Below are 25251 nucleotides of genomic sequence, written 5' to 3' on the forward strand. Positions count from 1 at the left end.
CCTATGGACTGTGCCATGCCAGTCCCTCACCATCTCCTGGAGTTTGCCCAAGTTCATGTCCATTGAATTGGTGATGCCATCCAGCCATCTCATCCTCTGCCACCCCCTTCTCCTCCTGCCCTCAATCTTTCCCAGCATCAAGGTCTTTGCCAATGAGTCGGTTCTTTGCATCAGGTGGCCAAAGTATTGGAGCTTCAGCTTCAGCATCAGTCCTTTCAATGAGTATTCAGGGTTGAGGCCAGAGTCTGGACTTAATTCCCAGCTTGGCTGGAAGAAGCGGGAAAAGGGAGAGAAATGAGGGAGAGAAGGTTCCAGAGAAGTTTTGATGCACTAAAGATGGTTGGGTGAGGAATTTTCTTTGGAGAACTCTCTGAAAAGGATTTTTTTTTTTTAAAAAGCTTCTCATTTTTGGCAGCCCTTAGAAAGCAAATTCTGAGAATTATCCAAGTCTGAATAAGCTCATTCGTGTCTCAAAATACTGAAATTACAATAATTAAAAATACTGAATTGCAAAATAAGCACAAGCAAAGTCCAACAGAGCTCTGATTTGGTCATTTTTAAAAATACCAAATTCTTTCTAGAGAAGAGTTTTGTGCTGAGGTTGGCCTGTCTCTGGTGGTGAAGGAGGCCAGGGACACAGCCACTGGGCCAGCTTCTGGGGTTTTCGACGGAGGCCCAGCAAGTAGCCAGCAAGATGCTACACAGGAATGTGGCCCCATGCCACACACACTCCTAAACCCTGCCGGGAACCTACAGGAAGGAAAGGGAACCTGTGCCGTGTCAGGGGACCAGGGCCCAGGCCCAGGGAGAGGAGTGAGGCACCTTCATGCCTGGGAGTTGGATCTGGGTCTGCATCACTCAAGGTCAAGGAAGGTAGGACCCCTGGCAGTGGCTGCGCACGGAGGTCCAGGCTGCAGCTGCTGAAGAAAACACCCAAGCCTCTCCCAGGTGTGCCACCTGAGGCCCATCAGTCAGCGAAGAAGAAGCTGTAAGCAGGAACGGCTTGGGTCTGTAAGAACTTCTCTGTGGAAACCAAGGAGGATCAATTCATCTTGTTCTGAGGAAACCCGGGGTTGCCATGGCGAGAGTGACGTGACGAGGTTAGTGAAGATGCTCTGGACAAGTTGAGAAATGAGTGGACTGCCTTGTATTGGTCCCTTCCCCTTTCCTTTATTATTTATTTGGCTTCACTGGCTCTTAGTTGCAGCATGCAGGATCTTTAGTTACAGCATGCAAACTCTTAGCTGTGGCATGTGGGGTTTAGTTCCCTGACCAGGGATAGAATCCCGGGTCACCTGCATTGGAAGCAGCGAGTCTTAGCCACTAGACCATCAGGGAAGTCCCACTCCTTTCCTAATTTTAACAGAAAGCAAGGAGAAAAGATTCCAGCATGAGTGCCTGAGGAGAATGACACTATTCCCCACACTTAGTATTTGCTTAAAAAAATTTCAATGTTTTTAATAAGATTTCAGCTAAACCCAGCCGAGGCAGGAATGGCTGTGTTAAGATACTCGGTTTCATTTCTTCATGAGTGACACGGAAGCATTATAAATAGTTCTTTATTATGAGTTTATATTGTGCTTGATACATGAAATACATTTCATTTAAAATATTTAAGTCTTGCTTGTAAGCAATTTACTCTGATTATTGTTAAAATAATGTCCACATTCAAACCTTTCAATCCTAGCAAACCACTGCACACGCTTGCTCAGCAGTGCTTTCAACAGTAGCAGCATAAACTTTTTTCAGAATAAGGGAATGATTCAAGGTTATCCGTGGTGAACAGTGATTACCATTTCTCATGCCATCAGTGCTCACCGTGGGCTCTCAGATGTGCAAGAGGCACCACGTGTCTCCTTCCTTCCCTGACTTGAAGAGCCACAGCGTTAAGTAAAGCTGCAGCATCACACACCATGCCCTAGCTGCTCTTCCGGGGTGCTGTGCAGCCTGTCTACCAGTACCCCATCACATGCTGTATCAGAACAGGCCTTGGGCCCCTGGAGAGGAGCCTAATGATCCCACTCGTGGGGACCCTGCTCATCGCCTTCCTCCTCCTCTTCCTCTGAGTCAGCAGACACCCTCTTGATTCTCTGCAGTGCTGCCTTGATGCTCTTCTCCAGGTCGCTGATGGGTTTACTGCTAGGGCTCAGGCCAGGGGCAGGGTGGACCTTCTTCAGTTTGACCCCCTGCCTTATGGCAGCCAGAATGTGCTCGTTGACTGAAGCTCGGGGAGGGGGCAAAGCGGGCGCCTGCACCTTCTGGGGAGGGGCCCTGCCATGCCTTAGGGAGGCCAGCACTTCGTCCATCGACCCTGAAATTGAGTAAACAGCAAAGAGTCAAGGAATCATACTCTTTCTCCCCAAAGTGCCAAGACGATTTTACACTTGTTAAAGGTGTCAAGTCACCCATCAGTTAAGCCATGACTTAAACAAATGGTCATCATCCCATTAGACAAATGCTCTGAGCATCTGCCAGTATATCGGCTATCTGCTACTATCTGCTAGTATCGGCTCCCTGTTTGAATCCAGGATAGTCTCATTGCTAATATTTTCCACTACTTCTTCAAAACCATAGCAACTCCCAGGCATAGTTGAAAGTTACCATACCTCCTGGTTAGCATGGCTGTTTCTGAAGACACAGGTGTTATCACCTTTTCAGGTGACTCTGCAGATAGTTATGAACAGCTGGGGTGTTTTAGTCCAACCCAGTGTGCATCAATAGCTCTGACAGTCTATCTCTTCCATTTCCTTTCCCTCTTAAAAATCTTTTGACTGTACCCTGCTGTAATTCTCCAACTTCAGTCTTGGATATTAGTCAGTGATTACTTGTTCTGTGACACCAAAGTGAGCAGGTTTCCACACACAAAAAGGCTTAAAGGAAAACTTGAATCGGTGAACCCAGAGCGGGTGGCTCTGACACATCTCTGTATATAGTGTGTTTTAATTCCACCTACATTATCCTGAGGTAACTTAACGTGCTCTCTACTTTCGAGGGTGTGAAATGCTGTCAAAACACAAATTAGATCAGAGTTTCAAAGCCTTGGTGAGGAGAAGTTATTTTTCACTCTTGGCACCTTGAGCCCCCTGTGGTGGGTAAAATCTTTTACCACCTGCTGGAAGGGTGTGACTGTGGCCACTAATTTAGAGATCTTCCATGTGAGACTTCAAGGTGAATAGTCATTTCTAGTTCAGAACTGAAAAGCTATGTCATGGCTAACAAAACACCTTGCATCTTAACCTATAACTTGTTATTCCACTTCCCTTCTAGGAGTACTAGGACAGACTTGCACCATCGAGGGCATTTTATGGTGTTAACTCACACTTTCTCATTCTTTCAGTGCAGTGAGGCAGTGTGTGTGTTGCGAGTCAGGTCAGGAAACAATGTGCGCACATGTGCTCAGCAGGTAAGTCATATCTGACTCTGCAACTCACTTCCCAGGCAAGAATACTGGAGTGGGCTGCCATTTCCTCCTCCAGGGGATCTTCCTGACCCAGGGACTGAACCCGGGTCTCCCGCAATGCAGACAGATTCTTCACCTCTGAGCCACAGGGAGTCCCCGGTTGGGAACGAGCCCCCACAAAGGCCTGCCATGTCCTATTCCTCGTCCAGGCCCGCGAACTCTCACTTTCATTGACCACGCTATTGCAGCAAGGCCCATGGAAATGGGCCATCTGGTCTCCACTCTGTAGTATGGACATTTTCATTTGTACCTGGTTCTAGGTACAGTGAAACCTTAAATTCAGAATGACCAGAACACACATTAACCAGAACCACAGTTGGAACTGTTATATAATTCCCATCATCTATCATAGCCCCCTTGTATTTGACCACTTCATTTTAGAAAGATTTCCCAAGTAAGGTTCCTCTGACTACCACTCAGACTACAAGAACAGCCCTCCATAGTCTAAAATTCCTCTAAAATAATTCCAAACCAATATTCTGCTTAAGATGTAACAATTTACTTCCATAAAGGACTCACAGATGCAACAGTGAGCTTAATTCAAAGTGACACTGAAACATATGGCAGAAATCAAACACTGATGTCTTAAGAACCTGAGATACAGACTTCCCTAGTGGTCCAGTGACTCTGAGCTCCCAATGCAGGAGGCCCACATTCAAACCCTGGTCAGGGAACTAGATCTCACATGGCACAACTAAGAATTTGTATGCTGCAGCTAAAAAGATGCCACATGCTGCAACTCAGCCGTGGCTCAGCCAAATAAATAAATTTTTTAAAAAAAGAACCTGAGACAGGTTGATTCTTGAACAGCCTCAGAGATCCCAAGTCATGTGACCATTAATTGCATAGAGATGTTTCTTCAATTTAGGCTCAGATTTAGGCTCTGCTAATTTTGCAATAAAAGACTGACAAGGTAACACATACTAGAATATTTTAAGACTGTAGAGCATTATGAAAAAGATTTTGATTTGAAGATGATGGCTGCTAAAACTGGAACCCTCTAACCATTTAAACACCCCTGGTGAGTGGGGACAGTTGGGAAGATTACCTGGGCCACTAAAACTATCTGTGGGACCACGTGGGCTCTCAGTGGGTGATTCACACAACAGTGGAAGTGGCTGATCATCTTTCACTGAAGTCCCGAAGCGTAAATTCCGATGATTTGCAGGTTGAAAAGAAAAGGGCTGAGCATGGAGGGGCAGCAGTGGTGGTGGGGGAGGAGGTGGCGGGGGAGGCGGAGGGGGAGGTGGCGACGGCGGCAGTGACAGTTTCTCACTTGACGTGGAATGTGTTTGGTCACCAGTTAGAACAAAAGTCGGGACAGGGCTGTCTCCAGCACAGTCTTCATGCTCAGGGGTTTTCACAGTACTGACTTCAGACAAGGGAGCACTTCTGGTTTTCCTAGAGGATGGATGGATCACGGCTGTCATCTGAGAAGTCGGTGGGAGTGTCTGCTTGGGTAGTCCATTCGGCAGGTCTGGAGTCACAGGTTGTGAGCGAGAGTTCTTTAGGACATGCTGGCCTGGACATCTCTGAAAATGAAAAGCCATTGTGAGAAACTGGCTACAATCACAAACCATCAAAATGCTAAAGCTTTCTATAAAAGAAACCCAGAGTTTCTTTGTGTGGATCATTCTAATTCACAAAGCAGCTGCTTCTCACTTTACACAGCCACCCTTGCTACTAAATCTATATATTGAGGAACAAGCATTTATATGCTTTCATGTAATACTTTTCTCTATAATAAAGATATGGAAAGATACATACAGATGAAAACACTCATCATATTTTTAGTATGAAAGATCAGAAAACAAATACAAACAAAAGAAAGTTAATTGAAAAAATTATGGTGAGTTTAAAGTATCAAGCAGCCATGAAAAATCATAAATAGTACAAAGTCTGTGAAACATCTTTTAAAAAAATGCAGATGATATGGTGTGCAATGTATAACCATGTAAAAAACAGATCTATGAAAAATACCAGTGGTGTGGACCTCCAAGTGACAGTTAAAACAGATGTTTCTCTAATGTTTAGACTTACAGTAAATTTTATAATTTAAAAATATTAATTATTAAGAAGTTGTAGTCTCATAGGTATAGTTTGCTAAAGAAAAACCTCACCTTACAAAGAACTAATCTTGAGGGGTGTACACCTCCATGGACCAAAAAAACTACAACTTTTACCAATTTAAGGTCAACTCATTCCAATTTATTGATGAATTCTTTCACCTTCATACCATGTAAATGTGAAAATCAGGGCTCTGACCAGTTCAGGGTCATGGAACTGGACTTGGATCCCTTGAATCCCCTCCTGCACAGTGACTCTGCTGTGCTAATCAGTACCCTCTGGAATATGGATGAGCTTTGAAAACATTACGTTGAGAGACCACTCACCATAAAGGACCACTTATATGAAATGTCCACCGTAAGTAAATCCATAGAGACAGAAAGCAGATTAATAGTTGCCCAGACCCAGGGAGGTAGCAGGGACTGATGGCTACTGGGTATGAGATTTCTTTTGGGAACAGTAAAGATGTTCCAGACTGATTGTAATGATGGTTGCACAACTCTGTGAATATAGTAAAACCTGTAAATGGAAGAACTATATAGTGTGCAACCTACATGAATAAAGCTGCTTTTGAAAAAAAGATAATGAGGATGAGTGTAAATGCCTAGCACAGTGCCTGCTATACAGCAAGGATCAGCGTAGAAAGTATATCAGGGGCTTCCCTGGTGGTCCTGTGGTTAAGAATCTACCTTCCAGTGCAGGGAACGTGGATTTGATCCCTGGTCTAGAAACTAAGATCCCACATGCCTGGGGCAACTAAGCCCAAACATGGCAACTAGAGAAGTCGACTCACCACAGCAAAGACACAGTGCAGTCAAAAGTTCCAGAAAGAAAGAAGAAAAGATGAAGTTGTAAAATATGATGTATTCAGTCTGGTGGCCCCTGTTTTTCTTGTTGGTATTGCACTATGCATCTTCAATAACTCATCCCAGACTTATGTCTGGGACTGGGTGGTTTTCTCTTTTGGGTCATTATGAAAGTATATGATGAGAACAGGTTTACGCTTTATATTCAACAAGTTTAATGTTACTTTAAATATCTACTTACTTTAAAAAACAAAAAAACCTATTCACTTTTGAAGAAAAAATTGACTGGAGTAGAGTTGCTTTACAGTGTTGTATTAGTTTCTGCTATACTGCAAAGTGAATCGGCTTTACGTATACATATATCCCATCTTTTTTGGATTTCCTTCCCATTTTGGTCACCACAGAGCACTCAGAAGAGTTCACTGTGCTATGCAGTAGTTTCTCATGAGTTATCTATTTTATATACAGTATCAATAGTGTATATATGTCAGTCCCCATCTCCCAGTTCTTCCCACACTCCCTTGGTATCCATGTTTGTTCTCTCTCTTAAACCTGTTCACTTTTAACAGGTCACTTAACTATACTTACATCACAATGTTTCCTCGACCAAATTTTAAAGATTTCTTTATTATAAATGAGGAAAAGCCAGCTAGAGCTGAGGGCAATTTAACTATTTTTGGTTTTCCCTGCCAGTTAACAGCAGGGTGAGTGACAAGGTCAAAAACATCTTGTTATTTCTAATACTTTTGTTTTTTATTTATAGACTACAAATCATGGCATTTGGGAAACATTTTAGGTCCCAAATCATCTGTCCCTATTACTCTGTATCTTTCTCCTAGGTTGGGTAATCTTCATTTTTCCAGAAAACATAGGAGAAGTGAGGATTTATAGAACTCACCTCTTTAAATGCTCTTAATCGTTGGAGGGTTTTTTGGCGTTCTTGGTTTATCCATTCTCTTTTCTTTAGTTCCTCCTCTTTTTTCTTGTCTCTTTTCTATTTGTAGACAAACACATATCTGTAAGCTTCCCAAAAGTCTTGAGAGACTGTAACCTGACATTCCTGCCACCCCCCGCCCCGCCCTTGCCATGTCCGTACCCCCACCCCCGCCGGCTGCAGGGCCGCACTGCACCAGGCTCTCAGGATCCGGGCTGGCCAGGCACTGGGGTTCCACCTTGCAAAAACTGAAGCCCATGGGTCACATCATGCAAACACAAAACATTTTTCTTCGGCCACTCACCCTCTGAACACTGTGGTGCTGATGAAAATATTTTATTCTTTCTTCAGCCTGTTGCAGTCTGAGTCGATGATTTTCTTTGCATTGATCCTAGGGGAATAATGCAATTTCACTTATCTGCTTTTTTAACCTGGTTATAAACTGAACACTGCATGGCTTTTAGTATTACATGGGGTATCAGAAAAGGTTAAAAGAAAAAAGCACTGCATTTGGGCTGCAGCATAAGGCATTTATTAATAGGAGTTATGATGTGATTCAGTATACATCTGCCTCCTCCTTAGTAACGTGACATGGGCTGATTTTTTTTTTTTTAATGTGGTTTCAGTTCAGTTCAGTCGCTCAGTCGTGTCCGACTCTTTGCGACCCCATGAATCACAACATGCCAGGCCTCCCTGTCCATCACCAACTCCCGGAGTTCACTCAAACTCATGTCCATCGAGTCGGTGATGCCATCCAGCCATCTCATTCTCTGTCGTCCCCGTCTCCTCCCACCCCCAATCCCTAATGTTGTTTAGCCATGTTTAATTCAACTTGCAGTGAACTCAGAGGGGCCCAAGTAGACATTCCTCTTGCGCCATAAAACCTGAACCAAGTTGCCCCATCCTTTCAAAGGGGTGGTCTGCTGGAGGCAGGGACTGCCCCAGCTGGAGTGGGGCCTGGGTGCTCTGCAATGCGGGTGCCATGTGCGGGGCCTGGGGCTGCAGACAGGGCCACCGGCACCCACTGTGGGCCCCAGACAGTGGCGGCGGTCTTGAGGGCCACGCATGCGTCCCAGAGCCCCAGGGTTCCCTTGTTCCTGGTTAGAAAGGTCATGGCTGGGATGCAGTGCTTTGAGAGATGAGAAACCAAGTCCTCCAACCAAGCAGAAATGAGAGGACACACAGGCAGCCCCACATCCTTAAGTGGGAAGTGTCCTAAGGATCTGTCTCAGTGCAACTGTTATAAACACATTTCCCCCTAATGTTCTAAATATTGCCAAACATACCTATATAACACATCCAATCACTTTCCAAACATACCTATAGAACACATCCAATCTATAATATCAGAAAAATTATATTAAAAACTATATCATATAGGAATTCCCTGGTGGTCCAGTGGTGAAGAGTCTGCTTGCCAACACAAAGGACACAAGTTCAGTCCCTGGTCCAGGAAGATCCCACATGCCACAGGACAACTAAGCCCAAATCCCACAGCTACTGTGCCTGTGCTTTAGAGTCTGTACTCCACAATAAGAGAAGCCCCCACAATGAGAAGCCCCCATTCACAACTAGGGAAAGCCCATTCAGCAATGAAGACTCAGTGCAACCAAAAATAAGAAAATAAACAACTTAAAAAAGACTGTATCTCAAGTATGCTTACCCCTTCTTAGCGTGTTACCTTTTTATGTAATCACAGAGTTTTTAAAAATTAAGAAAAAAATCACTCACCAATTATAAGGACTGAAATAGCCGAATATTGTCTGACTGACATTTTATACTCAATTTAAAATAAAGTTAATTTTACCATTTATTATAGCTTCTTAGAAGTTTCTACCTATTGCGATTTTTAAAAATGCCTATGTATGTCATAGACATTCAATCAATAGTTGTTGAAAGACTTAAAATTAAAATCTAAGGAGATCAGTCCTGGGTGTTCATTGGAAGGACTGATGCTAAAGCTGAAACTCCAATACTTTGGCCACCTCATGCAACGAGTTGACTCACTGGAAAAGACTCTGATGCTGGGAGGGATTGGGGGCAGGAGAAGGGGACAACAGAGAATGAGATGGCTGGATGGCATCACTGACTCGATGGACATGAGTTTGAGTGAACTTCGGGAGTTGGTGATGGACAGGGAGGCCTGGCATGTTGTGATTCATGGGGTCGCAAAGAGTCGGACACGACTGAGCGACTGAACTGAACTGAACTGAAAGATGGTTAAATCCAAAAGGAAAAAAGAATCTTTTTAAGAAAAAAAAAAAACTGTAGTATATTTTAATTGTAGCCACTGATATCTACATAAATACACAAAAAATGAATCATTCATAAAAGCCTTATTTTCAAACCTATCTTTTGTAAAAGAAGAAATCCCCCGAAGCCGTGAGACAAGAAGGCCACCTGGGCGCACCCACCTTTCTGTTCCTGAGACGGGCTCTCCTGGCACAGATGCTGCCCCGCTTTGACTCCAGCTGCTGGCACTGCCGGCTGAGCACCCCCACCTCCAGCTGCTTCCCCTCCTGTAGCCCCATTACACCATCCATGACCGTAAGTTCCTCTGGACTTTCACATGGGTCGTAGTAGATCACTTCATCCTGTTTATCTAGAAGCATATTAATGATTTTTAAAAACATGTTTTATTAAAAATAATGCACACTGTTTTTCCTTCTGGCTGCACTGGGTCTTCATCGCTGTGCAGGCTTTTTCTAGTTGCAGAGAGTGGGGGCTACTCTCCAGTAGCAGTGCATGGGCTTCTCATTGCAGTGGTTTCTCTTGTTGCAGAGCACAGGCTCTAGGGCACTCAGGATCAGCAGTTGTGGTGCACAGGTTTAGTTGCTCCACAGCATCTTCTCAGATCAGGGATCAAACCCGTGTCTCCTGGATTGGCAGGTGGATTCTTTACCACTGAGCCACCAGGGAAGCCCATGCATACTTAATGTAAGGATAGTTAAAGGTTCTTACAATTAACAGGTTTATATATGTGTCTGTGTATACACATACATATGCAACTTATATAGTTACATGTATGAATAAAGATAATTCTTAGAGAAACTTTTCCATGGGATAGAAATACAATTTTAATGGCAACACAGTATTCTCAAATTTAAACACTCTCTGTTCTTAGAATGTCCATTCAAATATTCCATTATTATCATTTCCACTGTGATGAACATCTTTGAATATAAACCTTTGTATACATTTTTTTATTACTTCTTTAGCAGATGAATATTTAAGGCTCCTGATCACTGTTGTCAAATCACCCTCCTCAAGAAAGGCAACATATGTTCTACCAGCTGCTGCTGCTAAGTCGCTTCAGTCATGTCTAACTCTGTGCAACCCTATAGATGGAAGCCCACCAGGCTTCCCCGTCCCTGGGATTCTCCAGGCAAGAACACTGGAGTGGGTTGCCATTTCCTTCTCCAGTGCATGAAAGTGAAAAGTGAAAGTGAAGTCGCTCAGTTGTGTCTGACTCTTAGCGACCCCATGGACTGCAGCCTACCAGGCTCCTCCACCCATGGGATTTTCCAGGCAAGAGTACTGGAGTGGGGTGCCATTGCCTTCTCCGGTTCTACCAGCTATATGTCATTAAGGTGCCTTAATGATATTTAATCTTAATTACGTATTGATTTTTTTAAAATACATGCTGATTGTAACAAACTCAAGTCCTACAGAAGTACATAAAAATAGAAAGTAAAATTTTCCTTTCCTCACCAAACCTTTGTCCTTTTATTCCCAGAGGAAAATATGAATAGTTTGGCATGCATCATCCAGATTAACGTTTTTCTAATAGAACTGCTTCCTAAATATGTAAAGTGCTTATAACGTGAAGCTAAAGTTTTCTGAATACCTAGGATTAAATTAAATGTTCAGGATCTATATGAAGAAAATAACTAAACTTGGAGGAACTTTAGGGAAAAAAACAGACTTGAGTAAATGGAGAGACATACCATGTTCTTGGATGGGAAGATTCAAAATTGAAAAGATGATAATTCTTCCCAAATTAATGTCTAATGTTAACTGCAATCCCAATAAAAATTCCGAGTTTTTTGGGTTTTTTGTTTTGAGCTTGTGAAAATGATTCTAAAGTTCATCTGGAAGAATAAGGAATTGAGAAGAAGTCAGAAAATTTTTGGAAAAGTAGATTAATGAGGGAAGGACTTGCTTTACGTAATAATAGGAACAGCATGGTACCAGCTACCAGGAGCCATTCACAAATCAGTGAAAGAAAATAACAGTTCATAAATAGATCAAAACAAGTATGATAATCCTGGATATGGAACAGGTGACAAGTCAAAGCAACAGGGGAAATGTTTTTAAAAAACAGTGAGTGGGACTGCTAAGAATTTGGAGGGGAAAGTTTAGATTGCTACCCCACATCAAAATAAACTTCATCTGGATTAAAGAGCCAAATGTTTTTAAAAGCAAAATCATAAAAATACTAAAAACATAAGTAAATACTGGTGTAATTTTGGGATAAAGGAGTTACAACACCAAAGCAGAAAGACTGAGAGAGGTGACTTCATAAAGATTAAATATTCCGAAAAAGCAAATGACAGAGCGATGATTTGCAACATATGACAGATAATAAAGTAACAAATACAAAAAGGGAACATTCCAAAGAAAAATGGGCAAAGACCATGAATAAGCAGTAAATAAAAACGAATGACCAGTAAACATCAAAATTGTGCTCAACATCACTTGTAAATGAAATAAATGAAAACTAGAAGATGCCATTTTTTTCCCCATCACATAGGCAAAGAATTTATATGAATAAGTATGGGGAAACATTTTCATCATCAGCTGATAGGAGCATCATTAATTAGAATGAAATTCAGAAATTAGAAAATAGTGGTATGGAAAAATGTATATCAAATGATTCTTATAGTGTCGTTTTAACAATTAGGCGTCAAAATGTAAAACGTACACTGTCCTTGACCTGATTCCATCTTTAGAAATTTATTCCAAGGAAATAATCTGTCCTATATACAAAGACACATGTAAAGGAAGGTTCTTCGTTACATTGTTCACAACAGTGAAAAGTGGGATATCCCAGTATATCTATTTAATGGAATACTATGCAGCCATTAAAATTTTTGATGATTTTATAACTTCTTGAAATGGAAAGATGACTATTACATATTAAATGAAAAAGAGGTTACTGAACAGAATACGCAGTTTTGGTTTAAGAAATTGATAGACATTTCTAAACATTAGCATACAAAAAAGGCTACAAAACTACAGAGTCTACAAAGTATCTCTAGATGATGGAACTGGAGTAATAATAGTTTCCCTTTGTTTTGCTGTGTGTTTACCAATGAACATATTATTTCAGTAACAAAAATACTGAAGGGAAACTTTATTAGAAAATTTCAGTATACAAGAAATAATTAATATGGTCTGTATTTCCTTGAATGTGTAATTTAAATATACCAAGATAAACACTGAAATATAAATTTTACCTTTTATAAGTCTTTTAATGGAGTCCAACTGTGTAACAAGCAGTACTTCTTCATATTTTAATATCTCAAATTTAACCTCATATAATTCTAATTGAACTTCATAATATTGTATTTCTAAGTCATCTACAATGTTTATTTTTTTTTCTTGTTCTGGAAGATCTTCCATCTTGTTTTCATGAAAAAGATAAGAGCAAGTTAAAATAATCAGGACATTAAAAGCACACTTTACTAGCATCTGAGTTATTTTCTAGTCCATGAAAGTGAAAGTGTTAGTTGCTCAATTGTGTTCAACTCTTTGGGATCCCATGGACTGTAGCCTGTGAGGCTCCGTGTCCCTGGGATTCTCCAGACAAGAATACTGGAGTGGGTTGCCATTCCTTCTCTGCTCAGTATCAAATATGAAAAAAGCAAAGAGAGAAGAGACACTTCCATTTCACTTAATGGGATAAAAATGCCTTCTTCAACGTTGATCACAAATACTTTTACCTCATCTCTGAAACATGAAAACATTTAGGTTTTGAGAAAATAAATGGCAATAAAGTATTCACAGATGTTTTCTGCTTTAAAGTCATAATGTTATAGGAAGTAAAACTGACTATGCTCCTAAGACAAAGCACCTCTTTGATTATTCTAAAACTGCTGAAAACATGGCTTGACTGATTTTCAAGTATGTTACCTACTTTGGTTCTGAGGTCAATGTGATCATCAAGTGACTGCGACAATATTTCAAAAACATTTTAACTGAAACTTCACTGCCAAACTTCAAGTCTCTAAATTCTGAAAAGACCCTGATGCTGGGAAAGATTGAGGACAGGAAAAGGAGGGGTTGACAGAGGATGAGACGATTGGATGGCATCACCAGCTTCAATGGACATGAGTTTAAGCAAACTCCAGGAGATGATGTACGACAGGGAAGCCAGGTGTGCTGCAGTCCATGGGGTTGCAAAGAGCTGGAACGACTTAGTGATGGACAACAACAACAGAAGATGGTACTGGGGACTTGCCTTGTGGTCCCGTGGTAAAGACTCTCTGCTTCCAAGGCAGAGAGCCTGCATTCAATCCCTGCTCAGGGAACTAGATCCCACATGCCACAGCTAAGAGTTCCCATGCTGCAAATAAAGATCCTACGTGCCACGAGGAAGATCAGAGATCCCGTGAGCCACAACTAAGACACGGTACAACCCAATAAATAAATAAAATGGTGAAACTTACAAAAATTTTTTTAAATAAAAAAAAATTTTTTTAAGATTAAAAAAAATGGTGTTGGAACAAGTGAGCAAGGATGCTACCTAAAATAAAAGTGTATTTGTAAAACAAAGCTTCACTTATGTTTTTGTCTTACCTTGCCCCGAATTTCAGCTCTTCTGTGATTTAAACACAGCTCTTTGGCTCTCATGAGTTGTAGAGTCTCCCTAGCTAACATCAGCTTGAGTTTTTCCAACCTGGGAGTTGCTGTGGCCCAGGCAGCCTGGCCAAATCTCTTCTCATCTTGCAACATCTGTTTCTTCATTCCTGTTGGATTGTAATTAATAAAATAAAACTTAAGTATAACTCATAATAAAAAAGAAACTTTTTAAAAAAGGAAAAATTCATCCTGAACGAATTCTGTTTATTGCCTTCCATGTTACCTGCAAAACATCCCTTTTAAAAGAAAACTTGTATTTTAGTGACTTTTTGTCACAAAAATAATACATGGTTATTTAGTATAAAATTTTAGATAACTTCATTAAAAAAAAGAAAATCATGAATCTCACTTACTTAAAGCAACTGCTTCTTACATCTTTGTGCAAATACTTCTAGACTGTTTCTGTGTCTAACTAGACAAACAGGAAGATACAGTTTAACCAAAACAAACCACCAACCCCCTCCCCCCACCTAGGATATCAATCTGCTTTTTATCTTGTTTATTTCACTTACTGTATCACAGAATTCTTGCTATTCATAAAAATTGTTACAGAGAATCATGCTTAATAGCTACATGGTATTCCACTTTATGAATGTACTATAATTTAACAAACTGATAGATAATAAGTTGTTGCTATTTGCGGCTACTATCAACAATGACTGAAGATTAGACAAAAGTACCTTATCCTGGGACTTCCCTACCAGTCCAGTGGTTAAGACTCTGCACTTCCACCTCAGTGATGTGGCCAAAAAAACCCAATAAACAAAAAGTACTTCACCCAGCCTACAGGACCATATGGTCTTGTCCCTGCCTGTCTTGCCAGCATTCTCTCACACCACATTCTCTGTACAGGCAGACCACAGAGGTAGTTCAGGTTCAGTTAAACCAACACAGTAAAGTGAATACCATAATAAAGCAAGTCGGATTTTCTTGTTTCCCACTGCATATAAAAGTTATGTTTACACTGTACTATGGTCTATTAAGTATGCAGGAGCTTTGTACATACCTTAATTTAAAAATACTTTATTACTAAAAAGTGCTAACCATCATCTGAGCTTTGAGTTGTAATCTTTTTGGCATGGTAAAATCAAATATCACTCATCACAGATCACCATAACAAAATGTAAAAGTTTGAAATATTGGGAAAATTACCAAAATGTGACTGACAAAGACACAAAGTGGGGCAAATGCTATTGGAAAAACAGTACTTGCTATTCTTAAAATTTATTTATTTTTACCTTATGACTGCACCACGTGGCATGTGAGATCTTAGTTCCCCAACCAGGAATCAAACCTGCACACCCCCCTGCATTGGCAGCCCAGAATCTTAACCACTGGAGCACCAGGGAGGTCCCAGCACTTGCTATTTCATAATAGACTTGCTCAATGTAGGACTGTCACAAACCTTCAATCTGTAAAAATCATACTATCTGTGAAGTGGGGTAAGGTATAGCGCCATCAAATGAGCAATGAGATGAGGTGTGTCCGTGCTGTGCTCCAGCCCATGGCTTCCTCATATTGTCACGCTCCCTCATACCAGAGGGCCTTTGTAAATGCTACTCCTGCCTGGAACACCCACCCATCAATTTTCTGCTCTCTCCACTTCCATTTACCCTTCAGATAGGAGGGCAAATGCCGCTTCCCAGAGGCTTTCTGTGACCACTCTGATTGAGCCTCATTTTTCTCTCTTAGGCTCTCAGTACCCCATATTTCTCTTCCTCATATTCATTCTTCCATGTGTTTGAATGAATATATAATTAAGATTTCTCTTCCCTCATCTGACTTTACAGTGTCTATGCTTATCCTTATAGTGAATCCTCAGTACCTAGAAAATACAGAATCTGGTGCTTAAGAGGCACTCAAGTGTTTTCTGAGTACAATGAAAATTACATGTATCTTCATATAGCATTTTAAAATTATTACCTGCTAATGCTTCTACCGTTTTTTCAAAGTAATTCACTGTAATATCTTGAATAGAGACTATAGCTTCTTCAGCCCGTCTGGTCCATTCTTGGGCTTCCTTCTGCAGGGCAACTATCCTTTTAGGACCCAGATCATCCTCATCCAAGGACTTCTACAGAAAGAAGGGAAAGTTGTATCAGTAAAAGAGAAAAGTCATATAGAACCATTAGAAAATCGAAAGGGAAATGGTCATGTGGATTATTTAAACTACTTTTATTACTACTAATCAGTTAATTAAATTTCATTCACTCATCAGTTCCTTACTGAGTATAAATAAGGCTCTGAGTGCAGCATCCTCTGGAAGACAAAGGGATACTCTGGAGCATGAAGGAAAAAAGACCCTACTTTACTTTGTACTACTCGAATAACTTTCTCTAGAAGGGAGTACTGTCAAGCTGTGTTTCTCTGTTAATAATAATCCATATTGTTTGGAGACCTCTCTGGTGATCCAGTGGCTCACCTGCCAATCCCAGGGATACTGGTTTTATCCCTGGTCTGAGAAGATCCCACATGCTGTGGGGCAACTAAGCCCATGCATCCCAATTACCTAGCCCATGCTCTGGAGCCCACAAGCCACAAGAGAAGCCCACACACAACTGGAGAGTAGCCCCCCGCTCACCTCAACTAGAGAAAGTCCATGCGTGGCCCAGCACAGCCAAAAATAAATACATTTTTTAAATCTCTTCATCTTTAAATCAATTAAAAAAAATAAATTCGATGTATCTACAATATTATCGAAACACAGGGTGAACCCATAGTGGAAACACAGATTGAATCATAAATGCAACTAAAGAAACAGTATGTCATAAACAGTAAATCTGATAAAGTAAAAACATAAAACGTACCAAAATAGCAAGCTTACATGAAGTTGCAAGTTCTCGCATGTCCCTGAATGGCTGCAGTAAATACTGGAAGAACATGGTTGTTGCAGTAACTAATTCCTGGTATGCTTCATCTTCTTCTCGATACACATTCATTAATGCTACCATGGTGTTGGCTTTTTCATGTCCTTGAAGCAACTAGAAGGCAAAATGTAAATAAAGTTCAAGTATGGACAGTATAAGATCATACCAAACCAACAGAGCTAAAGAAACCTGAGTTCTAAACATTAACGCATCAATTTAAAATACTGATTAAACATGAAAATGCTATTGTCCTCCAACCAAAATACCCAGTAAGAATGGTTAAATAAATCATGGTACATCCATAGTAGGAATATTACTATAATCATTCATTTAGCACTGTGCTTTTGAAGACCGGTTCAGTAATCTGGGCACTTTTATAATAATAAATGGGAGATAGAGGAGGATGTAGAGTTGAAAATTTATGTCCTAACTATGTAGTACTAAGGACTCAGAGAAAAGGACCTGAGAGAGGATATTTTTCCATCACTTTTTTGACCATAAAGGTATTGTGAGAATGAACTCCTTTTTTTAAAACTGCTAAGGGACTTCCCTGGTGGTCCAGTGGTTAAGACTGCATTTCCACTGCAGGCGGCATAGGTTCAATCTCTGGTTAGGGAACTAAGACCCTACATGCCATGTGATACAATCAAAACAAACAAAAACAGACAAACTCATAAGGACATAGAGATGATTCCAAGTATTTCTGCAGCATGTTGACTCTCTTAATTCCCCCAGGTGAGTATTCCCACCAGTTCCCCAGCAGAGTAGACTCATTCACAGCATCACAAATGGGGCTCTAGCCTCTGAAGAACGCTTCTGAGGCAGGGCAAGAAACAAATTGAGCACTTATAATCTAGAAAAACTCATTTGGTAAGAAACTAATTCACTGCCCAGGAGAAGAGAAATAAAATCAAGTAATAGTATAAACTCCCCACCCCCACCCCTTGGTCACTACTTCCTTAAATTCTTCTATTTCCTTCCCTGCAGTTAAGGATAAAGTGATCTATGTTCAGTAGTCATTTTATCCAGGTGGTAACAGTACGATTCAGTTCAGTTCAGTTCAGTCGCTCAGTCGTGTCCGACTCTCCGTGACCCCATGAATCACAGCACTCCAGGTCTCCCTGTCCATCACCAACTCCCGGAGTTCACTCAAACTCATGTCCACAGAGTCGGTGATGCCATCCAGCCATCTCATTCTCGGTCGTCCCCTTCTCCCCCCGCCCCCAACCTTTCCCAGCATCAGAGTCTTTTCCAGTGAGTCAACTCGTCGCATGAGGTGGCCAAAGTATTGCAGCTTCAGCTATACCCCACCCCAAAAAAAGCAAAAGTTTCCCTCCATAAAATTAAAACACTGATGCTTTTCAGCCTTATTTCTTACGACAATTCAGACTTCAAAGCATTCAGTTTCACTTTCTATATTCTAGCAATGTTAGTAACTGGTCTAATTCTAGAATCAATTGCTTTCCTGTTCTAAATATAAGCTGAGCACTAAAATTATTACATGCACGTCCATGGATGTAGTGTATTTCATAGTTAAGCCCTCACCCTACCCACATGTTTCAGGTAAACAGGTGAACTATACCAGTGTCAACAGCTACCTTAACAGTATCAGCTATACTAGTGCCATAATACTTCTGAATGAACTCAAACTTGGATAAAGTGTATATAACTTTTACAATAGTAACATATGTTAGTTTAGGGGAAAACCACTTCTGTCTATGAGAAACCAGCTGTCTGAAAAATAAGTGATTCAACATGGTAAAGCTGAAGATCAGAGGTTAAATAGCCTGAAACTGCCCTGTGGTTTCCTCATATTATCAAGTGAGATAAGCCTATGAGAAGTGGGTGTATAAAAAGCTCATTCTGTATTTAGCTTGAGAGAATATAATTAAGATTTTGGAATGTGGCTAAATTGTTCTTATACCTCCCCTTCCTCAAATGAATGCAGAGAAAAATCATTCTGATTAAGAACGACCTAATAGACTGCTAGTGACTATATCAGAGAAAGTGATGGCACCCCACTCCAGTGCTCTTGCCTGGAAAATCCCATGGGCAGAGGAGCCTGGTAGGCTGCAGTCCATGGGGTCGCTAAGAGTCGGATACGACTGAGCAACTTCACTTTCACTTTTATGCATTGGAGAAGGAAATGGCACCCCATTCCAGAGTTCTTGCCTGGAGATTCAAAGGGACGGGGGAGCCTGGTGGGCTGCCGTCTGTGCTGTCGCACAGAGTCAGACACGACTGAAGTGACTTAGCAGCAGCAAAGCGAGAAAGGGCTTCCTTGGTGGTGTGGTGGTAAAGAATCCATCTGCAATGCAGGAGACGCAGGTTCGATCCCTGAGTGGGGAAGATCCCCTGGCGAAGGAAATAACAAGCCACTCCAGTATTCTTGCCTGGGAAATCCCATGGACAGAGGAGCCTGGTGGGCTACAGTCAGTGGGGTCAGACACGACTTAGCGACTAAAACAACAAATAGTGAGAAAGGGCAAGCAAGAGTCAAGTCGGGGTTTGCATAGAGAACTCAGTCTTGACTTAAGGTTAGTTAATTCGTTGTGGATATATGAGCCGTGTTTTCCTCTTAAACCCTTTTTTGAATCCCCTTCAGTTCTGTAATGAAGAAGGAACTGGCAACCCACTCCAGTGTTCTTGCCTGGAGAATCCCATGTATAGAGGAGCCTGGTGGGCTGCAGTCCATGGGGTCGCTAAGAGTCGGACACGACTGAGCGACTTCACTTTCACTTTTCATGCCTTGGAGAAGGAAATGGCAACCCACTCCAGTGTTCTTGCCTGGAGACTCCCAGGGACGGGGGAGCCTGGTGGGCTGCCATCTGTGGGGTCGCACAGAGTCGGACACGACTGAAGCGACTTAGCAGCAGCAGGAGCAGTTCTGTAAATTAGCGCTCAAAAAATGAATCTTTCAATCGCTCCAACAACCTCTTTCAAGCTTAAAACTGCGTTCCTATTGCTGCTGTTCCAGACTGATGAATACAGCTCGTATCCTATCGGCTTTCCACTGGACCAAGTCTGTTTTGTTTTGTTGGCCACACTGTGCATGCGGGGTCTTAGAAGCCAGTGCCCCCTCACAGCGCAAAACGGGGAGCCCTTTCCTTGGACCACCGAGGAAATCCCCTCACCAAGTCTTTCTTACCTCAAAAGCCTGGGTCCTAGAAGCCCCTTCATCCTCTAACACATCTTGTCTCCCTTATGGGGCTTCCCCTCATACACGGAACCTGCTTTTGTTTACATTCAATCCTTGTTATCACTTCCTACACTCATGGGATGTTTCTAGTTTCTCTTTCAGTATTCTCTGGCATTTCCGGTCACAACAGCCTGCTCCGCCAATATCTCCAGGGGAAAGGTTTAAGAGCCTACTCTGGCTCTGAACTGCGAATAAACTTTAGCTCAGTCCTCTCTCCAGGCCCCGTGCGGGTTCCGCGGGAAGTCCCCTAGCTGCTGTCCGACAGGTGAAGCACCTGCGAGGCTGCGCGCCCCTTCCGCGCATCACGCAGATAACGGGAAGACCCCACCCTCGCACTCGTCCCTCCCCAGGCAAAGGGACACGGAAAGGACCTGCGTGGGCCCGGCGGGCGCGTACCTGGCGCAGCCGCGCGCTCGCCTCGTCGCGCCGCGCGCGCAGAGCTCGCTCCCGGAATTCTCGCGTGCTCTCGCAGTCGACCGCGCAGCCCTGGCCGGGGAAAAGCGCGTCGCGCACCGCCTCGCCGCCGCAGCCGTCGGCCGCCTGGCCGAGGTAGCGTTCCAGCTGCCCGCAGAGCTCCTGCAGCGCCGCCTCGCCCGGGCCCGCGGGCGCCGGCCACACCAGCGTCCACAGCCCGAGCCCCAGGCCCCAGGCCCCGCCGCCGCCCGCATCTAGTTCCGGCGGCAACCGCGGGAAGCAGCGCTCGAGCGGCGGCCACAGCGCTGCCAGCTGCCGGTGCGCGCCGCGGAGCCCGGCGGCCGAAAGCAGGCCCGCCCAACTGGGCGGGGGCGCGGCGGCCTCGGGCTCGGGCGCGGGTTCGGGCTCCGGTTGGCTCCCATCGCGCCGCCGCCGCCGCTGCGCCGTGCGGTCGTGACAAGTCACGGCGAACTTGCCCTCCACATCATTCCAGGCCACCAGGAAGCGCAGCTGGTGCCGCTCGGGCTTGGCGAAGAGGTCCTCGCGGACCGGCACCCAGCCCTCCAAGCTGTCGGGCTGCTCGTCCTCCATGGCGGCCGGCGGTCAGCGCCCGGAGGGCTGGCACCAGCAGCCGCGGCACAGTCCGGTCCGCGTCATTTTTCGCTGAACTGAAATCGGCGTCAGCACCCCCGCCCACCGCCATCCTCGGCACTTTTGATTGGCTGTCTGCTGCCTGAGAGGCTTCCAACAACGCTTCCGCGATTGGTTGGATGATAGATGGGAGGGTTCGCGACAACCAATGAAATGGTCAGGAGGTCGCCGCTCGGACTCAATCAATGTCGCAACCTCGTCCGGATCCTGGGATTACCACTCTTGCCTCACCTTTTCCACCTTTGTACACACTGACATTGAAAAAATATTTGTTAAACGAACTAGTTGTTGTCTTAGCCTCCTACACTAAACTGTGAACCTCTTGAGAACGGAAACCCGGTTGACTTGGTCTTCTGTCATCGGGGCCCTAGTGAATACATCGTTCCTGAGCTCAAGAACGATGAGGTAAAACATTAAACTTATTAGTTACTTGTAAGTGCCAGGCACTAGGTGGAAGCCACAAGTTTGTTGGTATCAATTCAGCAAGCTTTTATGGAATGTATGATGTTCTGGGAGGCTGCGCACCAAGGGAGAGTGCCCAAAAAAGAGAAAAAAGATACCTCCATCTTCAAAGCCTTCCCGCTCCCAACGAACATGTTTAAATACAATCCATGTTCTAACTTGTCATTTTAGAGATAAGGAAACTGAGATCCAGAAAAGAAACTTTTCTTAAGATACGCAGACACTCAGGCAATTCAGACACTTCAGACCACCTGGATACTGAAGACCTGTTTAAGGAGATGGGGTGATGTACTTTCAGGTGGGGATGGAATGTGGGTTGGAGCTGAACCTGTTCATACAAGGAATAAGGCAGCACTGGTCTCTACTGAGGAAATGTACAGTGTAGACGGAAATACAGTACATGCATAGGAGTACATGTACTGATGGGAGTACAGTACATGATGGGAGATGTCCCATCCTGAGAGAGCTGCTAGTGTGATGGGGTTAGAGGACAGAGGGGGAGGAACAAGAAGGTCAGGGAGTAGGGAAGAAGCCCCTCATCTAAACAAGGTTTGCAAAAGTTTGATTCAGGAACCAGTGAAGGGATTGTTGAAGTTTTTGAGCTAGGAAAACCTGCAATCAGATTTCCAACAATGATCTTTCCCCCCAGCAAAGGAAAACAGGGCCAGGCTGAAACTATGGTTAGGGCATCTCCCAGCCTGAAGACAATCCCAAGGCAGATGATCTAGCCCCAAGGCAACTAGGAGACTCTAGGAAAGTAGCTTGAAGGTAAAATTGCCTCTATCTGAAGGTCCCTCCCTTTAATACCAAAGAAAGGTGGGGCTCTGGGTCTTGGATTCCTAACAGCTGCTCTGGTTGTCATTTGGAGAGAGAACCTTTTAGCTGAAGTGATTTATTTTCCCTCAAACTATTTTTTAATGTATCACGTTAGCTAATATGATTTACTTACAATTCAGGTCTGTTGCTTCTGAGAGATTCTTAACCACAGTAGCAGATATAATAGTCATCTGAGTTAAATTCACATATTCCAGTCCATTTTAGTTCACTGATTCCTAAAATGTCGATGTTCACTCTTTCTGTCTCCTGTTTGACCACTTCCAATTTGCCTTGATTCATGGACCTAATATTCCAGGTTCCTATGCAATATTGCTCTTTACAGCATCAGACTTTACTTTCATCACCAGTCACATTCACAGCTGGGTATTGTTTTTGCTTTGGCTCTGTCTCTTCATTCTTTCTGGAGTTATTTCTCCATTGATTTCCAGTAGCTTATTGGACACCTACCGACCTGGGGAGTTCATCTTTCACTGTCCTATCTTTTTGCCTTTTCATACTGTTCATGGGGTTCTTATGGCAAGAAAACTGAAGTGGTTTGCCATTCCCTTCTCCAGTGGACCACGTTTTGTCAGAAATCTCCACCAAAAGACCCTTAGAAAAAATGGATTAGCCATCATAGTCAACAAAAGAGTCCAAAATGCAGTACTTGGATGTAATCTAAAAAATGACAGAATGATCTCTGTTCGTTTCCAAGGCAAACCATTCAATACCACAGTAATCAAGTCTGTGCCCCGACCAGCAATACCGAAGAAGCTGAAGTTGAATGGGTCTATGAAGACCTACAAGACCTTCTAGAATTAACACCCAAAAAAGATGTTATTTTCATTATAGGGGACTTGAATGCAAAAGTAAAAAGTCAAGGGATATCTGGAGTAACAGGCAATTTGGCCTTGGAGTAAAAAATGAAGCAGGTCAAAGACTTACAGAATTTTGCAAAGAGAACACACTGGTCATAGCAAACACCCTCTTCTAACAACACAAGAGAAGACTCTACACATGGACATCACCAGATGATCAATATCTAAATCCGATTGATTATATTATTTGCAGCCAAAGTGGAGAAGCTGTATATAGTCAGCAAAAACAAGAGCAGAAGCTGACTGTGACTCCGATCATGAACTTCTTATTGCCAAATTCAGAATGAATTTTAAAATGAAGAAAGTAGGGAAAACCACTAGACCATCCAGGTATGACCTAAACCAAATCCCTTACAATTATACAGTGAAAGTGACAAAGAAATTCAAGGGATTAAATCTGATAGAGTGCTTGAAGAACTATGGGCAGAGGTTTGTGACATTGTACCAGAGGCAATTGTGCGGTAGTTTGAACATTCTCTGGCATTGCCTTCTTTGGGATTGGAATGAAAACTGACCTTTTCCAGTCCGGTGGCCACTGCTGAGTTTTCCAAATTTGCTGGCATATTGAGTGCAGCACTTTCACAGCATCATCTTTCAGGATTTGAAAGAGCTCAACTGGAATTCCATCACCTCCACTAGCTTTGTTCGTAGTGATGCTTCCTAAGGCCCACTTGACTTCACATTCCAGGGTGTCTGGCTCTAGGTTAGTGATCACACCATCATGATTATCTTGGTCATGAAGATCTTTTTTGTACAGTTCTTCTCTGTATTCTTGCCACATAACTTAATATCTTCTGCACAATTGCACTCATCTCACACGCTAGTAAAGTAATGCTCAAAATTCTCCAAGCCAGGCTTTAGCAATACGTGAACCGTGAACTTCCAGGTGTTCAAGCTGGTTTTAGAAAAGGTTTTAGAAAAGGCAGAGGAACCAGAGATTAAAGAAAAAGTGAGAGAGTTCCAGAAAAACATCTATTTCTGCTTTATTGACTATGCCAAAGCCTTTGACTGTGTAGATCACAATAAACTGTGCAAAATTCTGAAAGAGATGGAAATACCAGACCACCTGACCTGCCTCTTGAGAAACCTGTATGCAGGTCAGGAAGCAACAGTTAGAACTGGCCATTGAACAACGGACTAGTTCCAAATAGGAAAAGGAGTACATCAAGGCTGTATATTGTCACCCTGCTTGTTTAACTTACATGCAGAGTACATCATGAGAAACGCTGGGCTGGAAGAAGCATAAGCTGGAATCAAGATTGCCGGGAGAAATATTAATAACCTCATATATGCAGATGACACCACCCTTATGGCAGAAAGTGAAGAGGAACTAAAAAGCCTCTTGACGAAAGTGAAAGAGGAGAGTGAAAAATTTGGCTTAAAGCTCAACATTCAGAAAACTAAGATCATAGCATCCGGTCCCATCACTTCATGGGAAATAGATGGGAAAACAGTGTCAGACTTTATTTTTTTGGGCTCCAAAATCACTGCAGATGGTGATTTGCCATGAAATTAAAAGACACTCCTTGGAAGGAAAGTTATGACCAACCTAGATAGCATATTGGAGAAGGAAATGGCAACCCACTCCAGTGTTCTTGTCTGGACAATCCCAGGGGCAGGGGAGACTGGTGGGCTGCCATCTATGGGGTCGCACAGAGTCGGACATGACTGAAGCGGCTTAGCAGCAGCAGCAGCGAATAACAACAAATAGCATATTAAAAAGCAGAGATGTTACTTTGCCAACAAAGGTCCATCTAGTCAAGGCTATGGTTTTTCCAGTGGTCATGTATGGATGTGAGAGTTGGACTGTGAAGAAAGCTGAGCACCGAAGAA

The 25251-nt window shown here is 42.8% G+C and overlaps 2 protein-coding genes across 3 annotated transcripts in view; one reads left to right on the forward strand and one right to left on the reverse strand.

Moving 5' to 3' along the window:
- Nucleotides 1–658: 658 nt before the first annotated feature.
- Nucleotides 659–21289, reverse strand: WHAMM (WASP homolog associated with actin, golgi membranes and microtubules). The gene is made up of 10 exons (XM_055417892.2): nucleotides 20594–21289; nucleotides 16939–17112; nucleotides 16055–16205; nucleotides 14069–14238; nucleotides 12727–12892; nucleotides 9682–9869; nucleotides 7572–7658; nucleotides 7232–7327; nucleotides 4509–4992; nucleotides 659–2311 (listed from the first exon to the last, which is right to left on the reverse strand). The coding sequence occupies exons 1-10, from the start codon at nucleotides 21200–21202 to the stop codon at nucleotides 2010–2012; spliced, it is 2427 nt and encodes an 808-aa protein (XP_055273867.2). The 5' UTR covers nucleotides 21203–21289; the 3' UTR covers nucleotides 659–2009.
- FSD2 (fibronectin type III and SPRY domain containing 2) overlaps nucleotides 21285–25251 on the forward strand; it is a 44805-nt gene continuing 40838 nt past the window's right edge. For both annotated transcript variants that reach the window (XM_055417893.2, XM_055417894.2), the window contains exon 1: nucleotides 21285–21667. The gene's annotated coding sequence lies outside the window, so the exon portion shown is untranslated. The remainder of the gene's footprint in view (nucleotides 21668–25251) is intronic.

This window comes from Moschus berezovskii, chromosome 21, assembly GCF_049115385.1.
Source record: "Moschus berezovskii isolate FMDL1 chromosome 21, NW_MosBer_1.0, whole genome shotgun sequence".
In the NCBI taxonomy this organism is placed as follows: Eukaryota; Metazoa; Chordata; class Mammalia; order Artiodactyla; family Moschidae; genus Moschus; species Moschus berezovskii.